Raw genomic sequence first — 18601 nt, forward strand, 5'->3', positions numbered from 1 at the left:
CCTCGCGAGCTGCTTTGGACGCAGAGTCCCCAGGGATGCCACCTGAGCCTCAGAGCCAAGTGACAAAGGCACCCCGCTTCAGGTGTCCCAGAGATGAGTGTAGGTCCAGAGCCCACTGCTCCCCGAGCTCAGGGCCCCCTAGAAATCAACGCCACTGCCTGCATCGGGCTTTCTGGGGACCCGACTGTGGCACTTAGCTGGCCGAAGTTACTAGTGGGAGGTTTACGTGGTGGAGATGAAATGACCCATCGGCAGGACTACTCGCTTTGTGCAAGATGCTAGTGGTTTTTCTCCTTTCCGTTCTTAGTGTTGGAAGAGATGGTGAAATACTTGGGTGTCCCACATCTGCAACTTAGGTCTAGAAAATCTAGTCGGTAATAGTACAAAGAAGTGTCTCTAACCTCCTTTGTATTTTGTTTTGCTTTCTTACTGTAGAGAATTTATGATAATGAAGTAACCTGAAAGTTTGAGCCAGTGTGACCAGAAGAGTAAAAAGTTGAAACTTTTTTTTTTCTTTCAGAATTGTCACTGAGGTTGCAGTTGGCGTGAAGGTAGGAACAGATTGAAATTGAAATTATTGAATCTGCTTTTACAAGTTTTTTCAGTTAGCTCTTGAAAACTGTCACATAGGCAACAAAACCCAAGGGTAAAATGTTATTTAATTTTAAAAGCTGAATTATCCAAGTGTAATCTAGATGGGCCACCACGTTTTTTTTTTCTAAGTGTAATCTAAATAGATCACCATGTTTTTTTTTCCAAGTGTAATCTAAATAGACTACTATGCTTTTCCCCCCAGAACTGCAGTCTGTGAGAACGTTTTAAAGTTTTGTTTTGATTGGAGCTCCGGAATTAACTGTCAGATATGGCTCTTGTGATTTTAAATGATAACCTAGTTTTCTGAGTGGAAATTACGGTTTTAAATGGATAGATAAGGTATTTGACCTAAATTTTTCTAATCGAAGATTCTTTTTTACTACATTTCACCTTCATGAATACGGAAATGATTTTGTACAGATTAAATCACATTAAAAATCAGCTACCTTGAACAATAAACAGCAAAGAAACTTGTTAACACAGTTTAAAATTTGAGTCCGAGAACTGGTTTTCTTTCTTTTGGGCAGGGCATTGCTCATGGGTTACTTCTGGCTCTGTGCTCAGGAGCAGCTCTTTGCAGTGCTTGGGTAACTTAATGGGATGCTGAGGATCACACCCAAGTTAGTGGCCCGTGCATTACCTGCTGTACTCTCCGGCTCCCAGAGCTGCTTTACTTTCTGGTAAAGGAAAGTAGGCCTTAAAGTGGAAGTTGAATCTTTTCTAACATGGCAAACTGTTCATCTTTTAAATATTAGCTTTGATCTTTAGGATTTTTATGTCTGCGAATCCTTGTATCTTTGAGTTTCTTGTTATATTATGACTTTTGTTTGCATGCCTGTCTGTCCTGCTAGGATATTCTTTGTATTACATCTTTTTCCTTTTCCAAACCTGGCACACCATCTGCCAAAAACCCAGTACCCAAAAACTTGTTGGCTGCATAAGTGTGAGTAGACAGGAGCTGTTTATTAGTCCAGTGATGCTCACTAATCAGTATTTCTTTGAATTCGTAAAATTCCAGTAATGCTGTGACGTTCTTAGGTTGTATAGTGAATGAGGTTCTTGTTTTAATATTTAGGATTATTCATATTACATATATTGGAGAGAAACATTGAGAACTATTGGAGGGTATTTTTTATTTTGGTAGTGTTTTTAAGTTGAGATAGATGTAGGATTTGAAATTGGGAATAGCTCCAGCAGTGCAAGCAAGATGATGATATTACAGTAACTATTTAAATATGTCCTCTAGAAGTAAGTTTTGTGAAAGAATGAATGATGTACAACTTGAATGGCCCATTTCAGTGGAGGAGGAGGAAAGGCATTTGTAGAGAAATGAGTAGGTAGAGAGAAATGGAAAAACTTTTAAACACATACTGAATGTCCAAGTATGTTTGAAGGATTACATGTTTGAAGGATTACACAAATTTTCTGTATTAGTAGAGAAGAATATACTAGAAAATGAGGGTACAGAGTGAGAATACAGTGGCTGGGGCTTTTGCCTTGCATGTGTCTCACCCTGGTTTGAGCCCCAGCATTCCATTTTTTTCCCCTAAGCACCAAGAGGAGTAACCCCTGAGCATTGCCAGGTGTGGTTTAAAAGCCCTAAGAAAAAAGAATGATCATGAGAAATTTCAGACCACTTTGATATTATTTAATACAATTTTATATGATATCTTAAAAAATAAAAGTGTAAATTGTGCGTAATTTTTTAAGATAGTGGTTAAGAATTTTTTTTGTATAAAATTTATGAAAGTAGTACATGGACCCCTGTTCAACAAAAAGTATTGTTGATTTCTACTTGCGTTTCTTAGGAATAGGTAATTTTGTTTTGGGGCCAGGGCCCACATCTGGAGGTGTTGGGCTTACTTTTGACTCTGCATTCAGGGATCACTTCAGGCAGAGCTAGGGCATCATATGGTGTGTATTAATAAAATGAATAAGGGGCTCTGGCTTGCTGCCTGCATTCGGTGGTCTCTAGCCACTTCCTCACCTGGGACGGCTGGTGCCATGGGCGGATGAAGGTGGAAATGAGGGCCAGCCTGGTTGTTGATCAGGTGCTGCCTATTCTTTTCTCCCCATGTGCCTGTTCCAGTCTCACTAAACTCCCCATTCCAGTCTAACTATGCCCCTCATTCCTGTCTCCTCCTGTCCCCCTTGCTAGTCACGCTGTGCTCCATCTCTGACCAGGTCTCTCTAGTCTCTCACCCACTCCAAACCTTGGTGGTAGCAACCACACCCAGGTCCAGTAGCATGATCAACATATGAATGCCCTTCTTGATCCTCTGCAGTCAGGGGATCTGCTCAGGGGGAAATCCCTCATAAGTCCCGCTTCTCCTTTCCTTAGTCCAATAGCCATTTAAACATTCATCTTAATTAATATTAGTCCTTTTGTATGGACGCAGTAAGGAGATACATTAAGCTTGTAGGGTGGCTCTTCTGGGGACATCTCCCCATAAATCCCAGACTACAGTGCTCAGGCCAGATTAATCTTTCCTCACCCTAGCAGGGTCTTAATCCAGTTGTTACTTTTTGGATCATGACAGAATTTGTCCATGACCATGCTCTTAAAGTATTATGGCACTTTGGCCTGACCCATTTTGATGCCAGGGTAGCTCACAGCTTGCCCTGGGTCCATCCAGTCGTTGGGACCCTGCTTTTAGGGTGCTAGGAATTAAGGGCAACTGAGGCTTAGATGCCCCGGAGTGAATATTATTCAGTCAGTTAATTCCCAAGTTACAAAAACATAGCATTAACTGTCTAGCTGTGTCTATACAAAAAGGACATTGCTCTGAATCAACTATTTAAAGGACATAAGGAGAAGAAAAAAGCATATTTACAAGTTAACAGAGTCTGATTAGGAGATAGAGGTGATTGACTCATTGGGGAAGCAGTGCACAAAGAAAAGGTTACAGATCAAAGCAGTGGAATGGGAGTGCCTTGGGAGCACTATGATGGGTGTAACCCAATAAACCTAAGCTCCCTGTGGCAAGACAGAAAGGAAAAACCAATGTTATCCTACAGTATCCTACAATACGGGATTTCAGGGATCCAGTTGACATAGGCAGGCAGATAGGGAAGGCCCCTTCCCAAAGCATTGGCAGTAAATCTCCTGGGGAGCAACAGCCCTGACCTCATGGAAAACTAACTGGCGCCAGTCCACCAGTCTGTGACAGACCCTGTGGGGGCTGGACCCCTACAGGGATGACAGTAGAAGAAATAGACCTGAAGGAGATTCACCAGAAACTGCAAAGCTGTTCCTTTGACACCTGACCAACCCCCACTTCCCCAGAAAAACTCTAGACTAAGGCTTCTGCATCCTTGAGAATTTGCATATAAAAACCCACCTTAAAGGCCACTTTAGGGCTTCTTCACCTTTGGGGAAACCCCACACTCTCCCTTGAGTGTGTTGCTCTCCCTTTCTCTCTTCCTCTCAAAACCTCTAAATAAAATCTGTTTTACTTCACTGCTTGTTTACTCTTGTAATTCTTTTCTATGAGGCGAGACAAGAATCCAGTAACCCTGGGTCCAGGGTAGCAGAGGCATTAGGGGAGAAAGTGACCATCTTTCTCTTCCCTGCTTCACATAAGTCACCCATGGGAGCCCACCCACATCACAGTTGTGGTTCGCTGAGTTCAAGGCAAGTGCCTTACCTCTGCTCTTGCAATTAATTTTGTTACATTTTTTTCCCCTGGCTGCATTTTTTCCCCTAAAATATTTACACAAAGTTTTTTACTTACACAAAGGATTTTATTCTGTATGTATGGGCTTACTTTTTTTCATTTAAAAAGTTTCAGTGGATTACAATTAAGCTGCTCATATTTAAGGTATGCAGTTATTTGAAATATGAATGTATCTATGAAACCACCAAAAACAAGACAGTGAACATCCATCATCTTCAAAGGTATTTTGTCCTTTGGTAAAATCTGCCACATTTTTCTTAGCAACTATTAGACCAACTTTGTCATTTTGTATCAGTTTTCATTTTTTAGAATTTTTTAATTTTTATTTTATTTATTTACTTTTTTGACTTATTTCTGTCACACCTGGTGAGGCTTAGGGTTTACTCCTGCTCTGCACTCAGGAATTACTCCTGGTGGTGCTTGTGAGGCCAAATGGGATGCTGGGAATTGAACCCAGGTCTACGCCGTGGAAGGCAAACGCCCTACCCACTGTACTATTGCTCCACCCCCAAGAATTTTATTAATTGTAGCTCAGGATTAAATTCTATCTCTGCTCAGGGAAACTCCCCTTATAGTGCTTGGGGTACACAAGTTGTAAGCGATTCTGAGTATGGAGCTGAGTGGTCAGTAGCATGTAAGAGAAGCATTTTACCCATTGCATTATCTCACCGGCCTCTTTTTCAGAATTTTATATGAATATAATTATACATGTACCCCTTTTTGTCAATTGAGCATAATTTTTTGGTATTCATGTTGTGGAATCATCCTTTGCTTTTTTTATTGCTTAGTATTACTTTGTATTTCTGTACAGCAGTTAAGCCATTCAACTCTTGTTTGTTTTTGGGCCACACTTGATGATGACAAAGTTCAGGGGTTACTCCTGACTCTGCACTCAGGAATTACTCCTTGTGATGTCCAGGGTACCTTATGGGATGCTGGGGATTGACCCCAGGGTTGGCCTTTGGTGAAGTAATTTGAATTAACGTCTATCTGCATAGCAGTTTCTGGAAAATTGACAACTTACTATTGAGTTTTCCCACTCATGATTATAGTTTATTTCTTCCTTTTAGGGGGTGCTAGTTTTTACCATGCAGTTTTCATCTCTTGATTAAGATTTATCCCTATTTTGTGTGTTTCAGTGCAATAAAGATTTGAGAGAGTCAGTGTCCATTAGTGTATATAAATAATGTTTTTGAATGTTGCTTTTATATTCATGTATCCTTGCCCATTATTAGATGTGATGACTTTTTCTTGTTTCCCAAGTGTGCTCAGCCAATCTGACTGGAATTTCGGCATGAGAGCCCTCTGAGGATTACCTGAGCCACACTGTTTTAGTTTGGTGGCCTCCAGGGCTATATCTGGCCATGCTTGGTAAACTATGTGGTGCTGGGGATCAAACTGGGGTTCCTGTTTACCACTGTGATCGCTCCAGTTCTGAGATCAAGTAATTTTTTTGTTGGCACCATCAGATTTTTTTGGTAGACTGTGTATCTGTGTGTTCATGTTACTGGGCCCGCTCCAGCAAATAGATAAACAACGGGAGGACAGGGTCCCCATATGAACAAACCCTGCTGACTGCTGGATTAATATTTTTATTGGTAGTCAAAATCAGCTTGCAGTTAGTTTTATTGAGTTTTCTCATTTAAAGGCCCTCCCGTTGAGCATCGATTTGCTCGAGCGGGCCCAGTAACGTCTCCATTGGAGATGGCCATACCACCCTGAACGCGCCCGATCTCATCTGAGTTTTCTCATTTACTGTTTTTTATTTGTACCATTTCTTATTTCTCTGACTGTTTGTTTGGTCTTTTTTGGTGTGTGTGTGTTGGGGGGCGGGGGGGCTTTGTTAACTGTGAAGTTGATGTCATTGACTTTTTTTTCCTGTCTTAAATTTCAGTGAAATTTTACAAATACTGGTAATGGTTAGTAGAATTTATTGGTTTATCTTATTTAAAAATTTGAAAGCTCAGTTCACACCTCAGCATTTTTGTCTTACTCCAAATATCCAAGTTCTAGTGCCATCACTACTTTCCTTACCGACCTTCTGTGTATTCTTGTTTCCTTTTGGTAACCATGTTTTTAGTTACAAAATATAACAGTTTAGTTATGTTTTACCATTTTATTTGCTTTGATTATTTATATTGTTATTTGGCTGTTTGTATTTGTATTTGTATTGTTGTATCTTCTATAGGAGTGAAATCATCTAGTCGTTGAGATACCTAATTCAGATTTTGTTAGTTTCATATATTTCTATTTAAACACTTTTTCATGCCATTAACACAGATTTTGACATATATTCGTCTTTTCATTTTTTGACATGTTAATATTTTGACCCATGGATTGAGAAGTATGTTTTAAAATTTTCAAATTCTTAGAACATTTCCTTCGGTCTCTGCTGTTTCCGGTTTTCTCTTTAATTTATTGTAGTGAAGACTGGGGCCCACACTTAGATTTGGTTGTGATGCGCACAAATCCTTATTTTGTGGCGCTCACTGGACTTGTTAGCACTGTTTAGTTAATGCTTGCCCACTCACTTCTGACTGTGGTGTGTCAGATTGGGCACAACCTAACTGCTGTGGGGCCCATACTTTGTGAGTGTGGGCAGTGTTGAGATCAGAGCTGCAGCCTCGTGCTTGCCAAGGCAGGTTGGTTTTTTTTTCATTTTTTTTTTTTTATAATTTTATTTATTGAATCACCATGAGAGCAGTTACAAAGCTTTCGGGTTTAAGTCTCAGTCATACAATGAAACACCCATACCTTCACCAGTGCCCATTCTCTACCACCAAAAACCCCAGTATACTCCCATCCCAAACCCTCCCCCTACCTGTGGGGCAGATGATTTCCACATTACTCTCTCTCTCTACTTTGATCTATTCAATATTTTGACACCAGACCCACCATTATTGTTTGGTATTTTACCCCAACACTCAGATCTGCTGAAAAGACAACAGTAGACAATTTGTTTTCTATTGCTGGTTAAGAATAACATATGATGTGGCATGGCTGAAGTAGTGGCCACTCAATTTTGAAATTTTAACACTTAAATCTGGAGGGATTTCTGTCAAAACCTGCTGGGTTCTGAGATTTGTTCCCCCTGGGGTGGCCTGGTGACAGTGACCTATTGCAGGGTCTGGACGCATTTATGCCAAAAGCCACTGGGTTCCAAAATTTGTTCTTGAGTCTCAGGGATTATGGCCCTTAAGCAGCTTGATCGGGAGCCAGAGAGGCTGTTCGTGGATAACGATTTGGGGTCTTGTTAGGGTGAGGAGGAAAGGGCCGGCTCTACCCCTATCTTGTGAGGCCCCACTTGTCTCATCACTGAGGGCCCAAACCTGACTGTCTAATGGCCTGTGGAGTATGGCAGCCACCGAGCCGACTAGGGGGAGTAGGCAGAGGGACAGCACTCTTTCCCCTCTGGGGTAGCCTGGTGACAGTACCCTACTGTGGGGTCAGGACGCATTTCTCTTTTTTTTTGCTTTTTGGGTCACAGCCGGCAATGCAAAGGGGTTACTCCTGGCTCTGCACTCAGGAGTTACTCCTGGCAGTGCTCAGGGGATCATATGGGATGCTGGAAATCGAACCCAGGTTGCTGGGTTGGCCATGTGCAAGGCAAACACCCTACCTGCTGTACTATCACTCCAGCCCCTCCCCCCCCCCCCCCCCCCCCCCCGCATTTCTAAGGCAGGTATTTTTTGTTGTTGGGTATTCCCAGGGGTTCTTGTTGATACCTGCTTTAGTTCCATTATAGTTAGAAGACATAAGACTTGAGCCTTTGTTTAGTCTTGTTCTGTGGTACAGATAGCATATATCATGTTGGCTTCATGTATGTTAATAGGTATTTGTAGCTTTATTCTCTAAATGGCATGTTTATTGATAGTGTTATTCAGATGATCTGTGTACCTACTTTTCTTGGGAGAAGAATATTTAAACTGTCTAAAGTTATGCATTTGTTTATCCATGCATTTTTTGAGAGATGGGGCAGTGCCCACTTCTTATGGTTAGGTTCTTACAGTCCTGGTGTTCAAGGCAGGACTGGTCTGGCTTGAGAATCAACCTGTTGCTTCCTCATGCTCACCAGCCCGCAGAGCCATTTCCTCATCTTTCCATTTCCACCAATGTTTTATGTTTACTTTGAATTAGTATGAGTGTTTAGGAATAAAATATTCTTTTGATGCATTGACCCTGTTGTTATAATAACCATTTTTGTTTCTGCTAACATTTATTGCTTTACAGTTTACTTTTTCTTTACAGTAACAGCCATCTCAGGTTTCTTTTAATAGAGACCATATCATGTATTCCTCTTTCTTTTATTTGCAACCTATTAGAGTGCTTAGTCTTAAACTTTTGGGGACAGTTTTAAATTGGGGCTTGACTTCTTTTGGGAGTCTTGGGGCTACACCCACAGTAATCAGGGGCTGCTTTGACTGTCATGGCTCTAAGTGGAAGGGATTGCTTCTGATGCTGCTCGGGGTCTTATGCCAAAACACGTGCTCAAGCCTTTTTGAGTTTTCTTTCTGGTCTTAGAATTTTTTAACCTAGTCTTCACCTTTCTACTTTGGTTTTCAGACCATATGCTTTTAATGTGATTTATTTTTAAAGGTGCATTTTTAGTTTTTAACTTTATCTTGTTTTCTTTTTTCCCTTACCTGAGATTTTTTAAATTCCATTTTCTTTGGTTTGCAGATTAGCTCTAACTGCTTTGTTGATAACTGTTTACGGATTTATTGCATACATTTCTAATTTACTAGCCTGATAGCTCAAAGAGTTTTATATACTATAGTAATATTGGAATGCTTCTTTTATCCCTTGTCCTATATACTATTGTTACCATAAATTTTGCTGTTACCATATGTCAAATTCTTTAAAGTACTATTTTTTTAAACAGCCACTCTTTTTTGTATGTCTTTTTGGTTCCATCCAGCTGTGTGCAAGGCTTACGCCTGGCTTTGCGCTTGGGGTCCTGGTGGTGCTTGAGGGAAAACAAATAAAAGGTTCTGGGGATTGTGATCCTGGTCGACCTGTTCAAGGCAGGCGCCCTGCCTACTGTACTATGTCTTCAGACTCCCCCCCCTCAATTTTATATATCTTTAGAAGATTTAAATCTTAAGAAAATAACCTTTTATAGTATTTATATTGATATATGCTTTGAATATTAAGTGGAGGGGATCCCTGCAGACTTCTAGAGTTGTCTGCATTCAGCTCTTTGGTTTTCTGACTTACAAACTCATGTTAATTTGCTTTTTTTTTTTTTTTTTTTTTTTTTTTGCTTTTTGGGTCACTCCTGGCTCATGCACTCAGGAATTCCTCCAGGCGGTGCTCGGAGGACCATATGGGATGCTGGTTGAACCCGGATGGGCCACATGCAAGGCAAACACCCTGCCTATTGTGCTTCACGCCAGCCCCGATTTGCTGTTCTTGAAGTCTGCTTGTTTTAAAATTAGGAAGTGTGTGAAGTTGAGCCTTTTTCTAAACTATTTCATGACCTGCACTTTTTTTTCCCAAGGGAGTAAATTTGGGTTGTCAGAGACTCAGCCTCTTTTATTTTCTGTTTCATGAATCATTATTTATCATTATCTTAAATCTAGTGGTCTTGAAAACCGTTGTTGTATGTGTTTTGTGATTTTTTGATTTGTTTCAGTGGGACAGATCACTGTCACTGTCACTGTCCTCTCCTTGTTTATTGATTTGCTTGAGCAGGCCCAGTAACATTGTGAGACTTGTTGTTACTGTGTTTGCCATATCGAATATGTCACGGGTAGCTTGCCAGGCTTTGCTGTGCTGGCGAGATACTCTCAGTAGCTTGCTGGGCTCTCCGAGAGGGGTGGAGGAATCGAACTCGGGTTGGCTGGGTCAGCGGCATGCAAGACAAATGTCCTACCCACTGTGCTATGACTCCAGCCCAGTGGGACAGATAGTAATTAGAAATAAGTCTTACTTAAAAAATTAAAATGTATCCTCTGCATTTTAATAGGTATACTTTTTTCATCTTGAGAGCTTGTTTGGAGGTTCTAGCAGGGGAGCGCAGGTGCTTGTATACCCTCGACCAAAGACTGGTTCGTCTCTGTTTGGGGAAGGCCATCCTCTTCGACCAAGCATGCAACTTCCAGGTGCGTTCCAGGGGGACGCACCTGGAGCCGTGAGGGAGGAAGGAGACACCCGCCCAGCCAGCCAGATCAGTAGAGTCAACCCTGGTGATCAATGGGGTGACAGATGTTGTTGCCAACTCGCCCTCTCGGAGAGCCCCACAGGATACCGAGAATATCCCGTCTGTACGGCAGAGCCTGGCAAGCTTCCTGTGGTGTATTCGATATGCCAAAAACAGTAACAATAAGTCTCACAGTGGAGACGTTACTGGTGTCCGCTCGAGCAAATCCATGAACAACGGGATGACAGTGCTACAGTGCTGCTTTTTTTCATAATACCTGCTAGACACACCACAATGCTTCCTACATTGATGGGCATTTAGTCTGATTCCAATTTGCTATCAACTTTGGAAATATTTAAAATAGAAATGAAAATGTATCAAATGATACACAGTTAAAAATATTTATGAAAGGGCTGGGGAGATTGCTGAAAAGACTGCTGAGCACACTTTTGCTCTTAGAACCCAGATTTGATCCTTGAGCTACTTGGGATCCTCACAGCACTATAGGGATACTGACTTAGGTGGGTGTAATGCCAGAATACTGCTGGATATGGCTCCAAAATAAAACAAAATTTATGAAAGCCACAATGTGAATATGTTACTAATTTGTTTTCTGTAATTGTATAGGGAAAGCCATTTCTGGGTTTTATAAAACTTTAAAACCTAATCAGCTAAGATTAACAAACTATAATTTATATTTGAATTGGATAAGATTTATTTTTTATTTATTTTTGGGCCAAGCCCGGTGGTGCTCAGGGTTTATTCTCATCTCTGCTCTTAGGCATCACTCCTGTTCAGCCTTAAGATTGGAAATATTATCTTGGAGTTTAAGTGTGTTTATACATAAAAGTATTTTCCACAAACTTAAGTGCACAGTTTATGTTAATTTATACTACAGAATATTTTTCATTAACCTTAAATATTTAATGTTACTCAGTTTTCATTGATTTTATTAGATTCCACATGGGAGAGAAGATTAGCCAATTACAGTAAAACAAAATTTATGAATTTTTAGTATGGGGCTTGTTGTTTTTATTTATTTCTATTATTTTTGAAATGGGTGGGCCACATTCGGCATTGCTCAAGGTCTATTTCTTTCTCTGAACTCAGGAATAACTCCTGCTAGGGGCTTGGGGGACCATATGGGGTGCCAGGGATTGAACATGGGCCCAGCTTGTGCAAGACAAGGCACCTTGCCTACTGTACTCTCTCTCTGCCTCATCCTACCTCATTGCATGCCTTTAAAATTACTGTATCACTGTCATCCCGTTGTTTGTCGATTTACTCGAGCAGGCGCCAGTCTCTGTTCCTCCCAGCCCTGAGATTTTAGCAGCTTCTCCTTACTCGTCTTTCCCAATGATTGGAGTCTCTTTCAGGGCCAGGGGAATGAGATCTGTTATCATTACTGTTTATAGCATATCGAATATCCATGGGGAGTTTGCCAGGCTCTGCCCATGCGGGCAGGATACTCTCTGTAGTTTGCCCGGCTCTCCGAGAGTCATATTTGTTGCTTACTGTCTGAACCTCATTAAATATTGTGTGGTAATTACGAAAAATGGAAGTGTCCTGTGATGTATCCAGAAAGCAGCCTGGAGCATGGCGGTGGTTGGATTGTGGAGGTTGGCTGCCAGGACTGGGTCTCTTGGGACGGGGAGGGCCCTCACCCACCCCTCTCTGGGGTGCCCCAAGTGAAAACAGCTGTCAGTGAGTCCTGTGGCATAGTTATGGTAGCCTCATTTTATGCTCCCTTCTGGGAGAAACAGCCAATGAGTTCTGGAAGGTGACTGATGAGATTATCTGGCGCCAGCAGGGAGTAGCTTGTGGGTGTGACCCCTGGGTCACTGGATACTGGGGGAAGCAGGCAAAGGATCTCTGCTCCCAGGTCCTGTTGAGCCCAGATTCTAAGGTTACAGAGTTCTGCATTATTTGGGTTCCGTGGGACTTCATTCCTGTGTGAGGTTTTTTCTCCGAGTGTCCGGAAAGCAGCCTGGAGCGTGGTGGTGGTTGGATAGTGGAGGTTGCCTGCTGGGGCTGGGTCTTTAAAATAGCTTTTTATATTTGTAATTGGTTCTAGGAGTTTCTTTACTCATACCATTTTGTCATGATGAAATTCTTGAAAAATAGTGGCTTGGAAATATAGAAATGCATGCATGCATGAATAATACAACATAGTACTCACTGTAGTTAACTTTTGTGTATATTGATTTTAATTTTAAAATAAAATTAGTAAGTTCTCTTCAGTACATATTAGCTAAAGGAAGTCTTTGGAACTGGACAATTAATGGAAATCAATTTATTTAATTTTTCTTTAATTTATAATATTCCTTAGAATACTACAGGACTATTAAGTGACTATGTTAATTCACTTACATGATTAATTGAAGTGTTCCTTTTAACCCTTTAAAGTAAATTTTTGGGGGTTAGGAGTTAGACCTCATCACCTGTTTCCAGATAACATCACGATTATTTCAGAGGTTAATTAATTAAAGATTAATTCACTTAATCTCTTTGTTAAACTAAGCTGTTAGCTTTTTTCAAATTGCAACTCACTAGCATTTTGAAGATGTTACAAATTGCTGGATTCAAATTCAGATTTTAAAATGACTGTTAAATTCACTTTTACTGGTTTTATGTCATTGCAATTAAACTTTAAATTTGGGTGTTTATATGCCCAATTTTTAAGAGTTTATTAAAACTGGGTGTTTAATATTTGTTTTTCGTGAATTATGAGGTTTCTTATTTAGGCACCTGGCAGTGCTTAGGGCTTATCCTCCTGGTTCTGTGCTAGGATCACTCTTGGTTTGCTGGAGGGACCATAAGGGACTCAGGATCAAACACCAGTCAGCAACGTGCAAAGCAAAGCATTCTACCTGCTGTATTATTGCTTGGGTCCCTGAAGCAAGATTGTTTTATTGAATAAAACTTAGGGAGAAGGAAAGGAATATGTGGTCAAGAGAATACAAGCTTAAAAGAACAAGCAAGCTAGCAGAGGTACAGATAAGATACATTTCAAAGGGAGAATTCAGGCTTGAAGAGCAAGTCTGCTTTGAATTTTTCTTAAGATGCTACGTAATGCTTGCCTTGGCATTTAAGTTTATAATAGAATTGACATTAGAATTTATATTTACATTAGAGTTTTAAATTATGGACATTCAGGAAATTGGTGATTCAAATATAAAGTCAGAATATAGGTTTCTTGATCCAAATTCTTCATCAGCAGCAATAGATGTCAATCAGTAGGTAAACTCAAGATATTTAATGGCTCTTGGAGAGTGTCTGTCTTCATTTTTTTAAAAATTTTTTTTAGGATTTCATTTTGGGGGCCCTGCCAGTGGTGCTCAGCAGTTGCTTCTGGTAATGTGTCAGAGGCCCATGCAATGCTGGTAGTGTGCTTGTCTTGCAGCCAGCCTGAATTGGACCCCTAGCATACCATAGAGTCCCCAAGCCTGCCAGGAGAGGAAAAGTGCCTGTCATAGAGATAGGTTGGGAGAGGGGGTGTTGGGAACTGGTGACAATGGTGATGGGAAATGTACATTAGTGAAGGGGGTTGAGTATTGGATGACTGAAACCCAATCATGAACAACTTTCTAACTTTATCTCAAGATGATTCAATCTCTTGATCACTTGGCATCCCATTATTCACCGATTTGCTCCAGCGGGCACCAGTAACATCTCCATTCGTCCCTGTCACATGCTAGTGTAGCCCAATGACGTCTGCTCGTTCTTGGAATGTGAAGAGCCTCAAACTGATCGTTCAGGGTCTTGACGAAGAAGTCTGACCATCTCGTAGGTGAGCGGCCACCCAATCTTTTCACGTCCCGTGGAATCCAGTCGGTAATGGCTCTAGTTCAGCGGTCGTCTCCAAACCTCATTACGTGTCCAGCCCATCTGATTTTCGACCCCTTGGCAAATGAGACAGTGTCCCTGATTCTTGACCATCGACAGAGGTCAGAACTCTGGATTCTTTCTCTCATTTGAGTGAAACGTAATACTCCAAGCATAGCTCTTTTGATTCCTCTTTGGGTGACCCGAATAGCTTTCTCATCCTGTTTTCATAGGGCCGAGGTCTCTAAGGCATATGTTAATGCAGGAAAAAACAGTGAAATCAAAGAGATGTTCCCAGAACCAGAGGTTCTTTGTCCTCTTAGCTATTTCTTCAAAGCTCTTGAAGGCATTCCAAGCCACTCTCTTCCTCCTGCGCAACTCAGGTGCCAAGTCATTCATCATGTTGACTTCTCGACCTAGGTACACATAACTGTTGCATTCGTTGATGGTCATTCCATTGAGAGTGAATGGAATGTCAGGAATGAGACTGTTTCTCGTAAACATTGTCTTTGTGAGATTCAGCTGGAGTCCGATCTTTCCACACTCACGGTTGAAGTCGACCAGTATTTGTGCTGCTTGGCTAATGTATTAGAATGATGTCATCAGTGAAGCAGAGGTGGTGTAGTTGCCGACCCTTTATCTTCACTCCCATTCCTTCCCATTCCAGTCATTTTCGAGGGTGGCACTGAAGAGTTTTGGTGAAATCGTTTCACCCTGCAGAACCCCACTCTTGACATGGATGATCACTTCTTTGAAGAATGGTGAGATCCTGGTAGTGAATCTGTAATACAGCTCACAGAGGATCCTGATGTATTGAGTTTGAATGCCTCGATTGGCTAGGGCTTTGATGAATGTTTCAGTCTCATCAGAATCAAAGGCCTTTAAATCAATGAAATGAACTTTAGACAGAGCTGCATCTTGAACTCCCGAGAAACCTCAATGAGATTGGTTACCATGTGGATATGGTCAATTGTGCTGAACCCTTTTGGTAATTCGGCTTGCTCGCATGGTTGTCCTTCATCTAGTGTTCTGCCAATCCTATTCAGGATGACTCTAGTGAACAGCTTGTAGACGACAGACAACAGGCAGATCGGGTAATAGTTGCCAATGTCGTGGATGCCCCTTTCTTGTACAGTAGTACAGTTCTGCTGGTTTTCCATTCATACGGAACCTTGCATTCAGACAGGTAGCGTGTGAAGAGTCGAGCCAATGTATTGATGACTACTTGATGGCAGGTTCTTCAGGTATTTAGGTCTGACCTTGTCTGGGCCAGGTGCTGTTTACCGACCAAATGGTGTGTCGGATTCAATAAAAAAAATTTTTTTAAAGTAGAATTAATGGGAGTTTTAAGCATTGTTTTGCACTAAGCTCCTTGTGTTCATCATTAGTCATGTGGTTATTGAGCACTTGACATGTAACTAGTCTAAATTGATCTTTTATGATTGTAAAATACAGATTTTTTAAGATGTACAGGTCTTTCTTTTTTGTTTTGTTTTTAGGTCATATCTGGCTGTGCTGAAGTCTTAATCCTGGCTCTATGCTCAGGGGTCATTCCTGGTGGGCTATGGGAGGGAGAGGGCATAAGGGGTGCTTGGGATTGGGGTTTGAACCTGGGCCTGGCAGGTGCAAGGCAGTGCCTTACCGAAGTACTGTCTGACCTGGCCAAATTATTACAGCATGTGATAATATAAAACTCTACTGTCTCTGAGTATAGTTTTATACTATCACATGCTGTAATAATTTGGCTTAAATATTAGTATTACCTTTTTCTTTCTACATTTATTTATTTATTTGTTTGCTTTTTGGGTCACACCCAGCAATGCTCAGGGGTTACTCCTGGCTCTGCACTCAGGAATCACTCCTGGTGGTGCTTGGGGGACCATATGGAATGTCGGAAATCGAATGCAGGTTAGCCGCATGCAAGGCAAATGCTCTCCCCGCTGTACTATTGCTCTAGCCCTCTTTCAGCTTTTAAAAACAAGTCCAGTGGAAAACTTAGAAGATTACATGTGTTATTCACATTTCTTTTAGACACTGGCAGTCTTCTTGTGGAAATGTTAAGTTCAAAATAAATCAGATAAGATTATATTTTAAAGTCATAACGGTGAGCACTAAAAAATAATAGAATATCACATCTGAAGTTTTAGATTTAACTAAGGTATAATTGAAAAGGAAAAAAAGTAGGGCTTAGTGTGAAGTTTCTTTGGTGTTGAGAAGGGTCTATGGAGTATTCCCTTTAACCTTTTAAAGTAAATCCTTGGGGATAAGGAGTTGGACCTCATCTAACTCTGCCTTCCTAAATCCTGGTCTCCAAGTAACACCATATAGTAGGGCTTCAATAAAGGAATTTTGAAAGGGACGTAATCGTTTATACCCTATACTCTCTATGCACGTCTCCCTACTTTCACCCCAGGTACATACTATCAATCTTTTTTTTTTTTTTGGATTTTTATTTTTATTTTTTATTTTTTTTTATCATTTTTTTTATTAGTGAAACACCATGAAGTACACTTATAGACTTATAAATTTTTGTGCTTGGGTTTCAGTTATACAATGATCAAGTACCCATCCCTCCACCAGTGCCCATCCTCCCCCACCACGGGTCCTAGCATCCCTCCCACCCCCCCCCCACCCCCCGTCCCACCCTGCCGCTGTGGCAGGGCATTCCTCCCTGTTCTCTCTCTCTTCTTTTGGGTACTGTGTTTTGCCAGAGAGGCATTGAGTGGCAGTCATGTTTGGTCTATAGACCACTTTTAGCATGTCTCTCCCACCCTGGGAGGATCTTCACAACACCCTTTATTTGGTGCTCTCTTCTCTATCTGAGCTTCCTTCTCACCTAGCACATGTGGCTGGCCTTCAAGTCATGGAGCAAAATCCCTGGTACTAATCTGAGCCCTTCCTGGGTGTTAGTCTCCCGTTTTGTTGCTTTATGTTCCCCAGATGAATGCAATCTTTCTGTGTCTATCCCGCTCTTTCTGACTCATTTCGCTTAACATGATACTTTCCATGTAGTACCACTTGTATGTAAATTTCATAACTTCATCTTTTCTAACAGCTACATAGTACTCCTTTGTGTAAATGTACCAAAGCTTCTTTAACCAGTCATCTGTTCTCGGGCACTCAGGTTTTTTCCAGATTTTGGCTATTGTAAAGAGTGCTGCAATGAACAAACAATTGCAGATGTCACTTCGACTATACATTTTTGCCTCTCTGGGATATATTCCCAGGAGTGCTATAGCTGGGTCAAATGGGAGATCGAATTCTAATTTTTTGAGAATCGTCCATACTGTTTTCCAAAAGGGTTGGACCAGCCTGCATTCCCACCAGCAGTCAAGGAGGGTCCCTTTCTCGCCACATCCGCGCCAGCACCTGTTGCTTTTGTTCTTGTGGATGTGGGCCAGTCTCTGTGGTGTGAAATGATATCTCATTGTTGTTTTGATCTGCATCTCTCTGATGATTAGTGATGTAGAGCATTTTCTCATGTGCCTTTTTGCCATTCGGATTTCTTCTATCTTGAAATTGGTATTTTCGGTTCCTATAAATTTTGGTGCTCTGGGCTTACTCCTAATGTACTCTGGGATCATTCTGGTGCTTTGGGAACCACATGTAGTGCTGGGGATTGAACTTGGGCTAGATGCATGCAAGGCAGATATCCCTGTGCTCTCTTTGTCCCTTATATTTTTGAGTCTTAGGCAATATATGACATACTAAAATATTTAATAGTAGAGTTGGTTTGTTTTGATTTTTTTACTTATTAGCTACATGTGTTCTGTGACTTGCCCTTTTGGTACTTTAAAAAAGTAATATTAATTTTTATCACCTAAGTAGTATACGGTTATGTAAATATATGACATAATACCTTTGTTGACAGATACAGAGGTTATATGTACTTGTTTAACATAGCTTCTTTGAATATTTTTGTTCATATGTCAGTGTTATCAAGGCAAGTTCAAGTTTCTGTAGCAATGACACCATTGGATTACAAAGTTTGTCTACTTTCAATTTCTGTGTGTGTGTGTGTGTGTGTGTGTGTGTGTGTGTGTGTTTTGGGGCACACCAGCAGTGCTAAGGCCTTACCCCCGACTGTGCACACAGGGATCACTTCTGGCACTGGTTGGGGTACTGTATGGGATGCCAGGGATCAAACCTGAGTCAGCCACGTGCAAGGCAAACACCCTACTTGTACTCTTTTTTGCTCTGTACCCATCTATTTTTAATATTATTAGTGTATTGCTTTCTTAAGTGGTCATGTGAATTCATACTTCATTAGCAGCATAGCAATGTGTTTCTTTTATATATCCTCTCTGATGTTTGATTATTGTTGAAATATTTAACCATTGTCAATCTGACGTACTTGTGGATA

At 41.0% G+C, this 18601-nt stretch overlaps 1 protein-coding gene across 5 annotated transcripts in view; it reads left to right on the top strand.

Annotated features, from left to right (window-relative positions):
• Window positions 1–18601, top strand: part of PTBP2 (polypyrimidine tract binding protein 2) — an 80683-nt gene that overhangs the window by 1120 nt on the left and 60962 nt on the right. For 4 of the 5 annotated variants that reach the window (XM_056139037.1, XM_056139038.1, XM_056139040.1 and 1 more), the window contains exon 2: window positions 521–551. In XM_056139037.1, coding sequence (XP_055995012.1) covers window positions 521–551 — 31 coding nt within the window. Of the gene's footprint in view, window positions 1–520; window positions 552–796; window positions 934–18601 lie in introns of those variants that run through there. The other variant, XM_056139041.1, reaches the window with a different exon arrangement.

The sequence above is a fragment of the Sorex fumeus genome, unplaced genomic scaffold (assembly GCF_029834395.1).
Source record: "Sorex fumeus unplaced genomic scaffold, SorFum_2.1 ptg000131l, whole genome shotgun sequence".
Lineage (NCBI taxonomy): Eukaryota > Metazoa > Chordata > Mammalia > Eulipotyphla > Soricidae > Sorex > Sorex fumeus.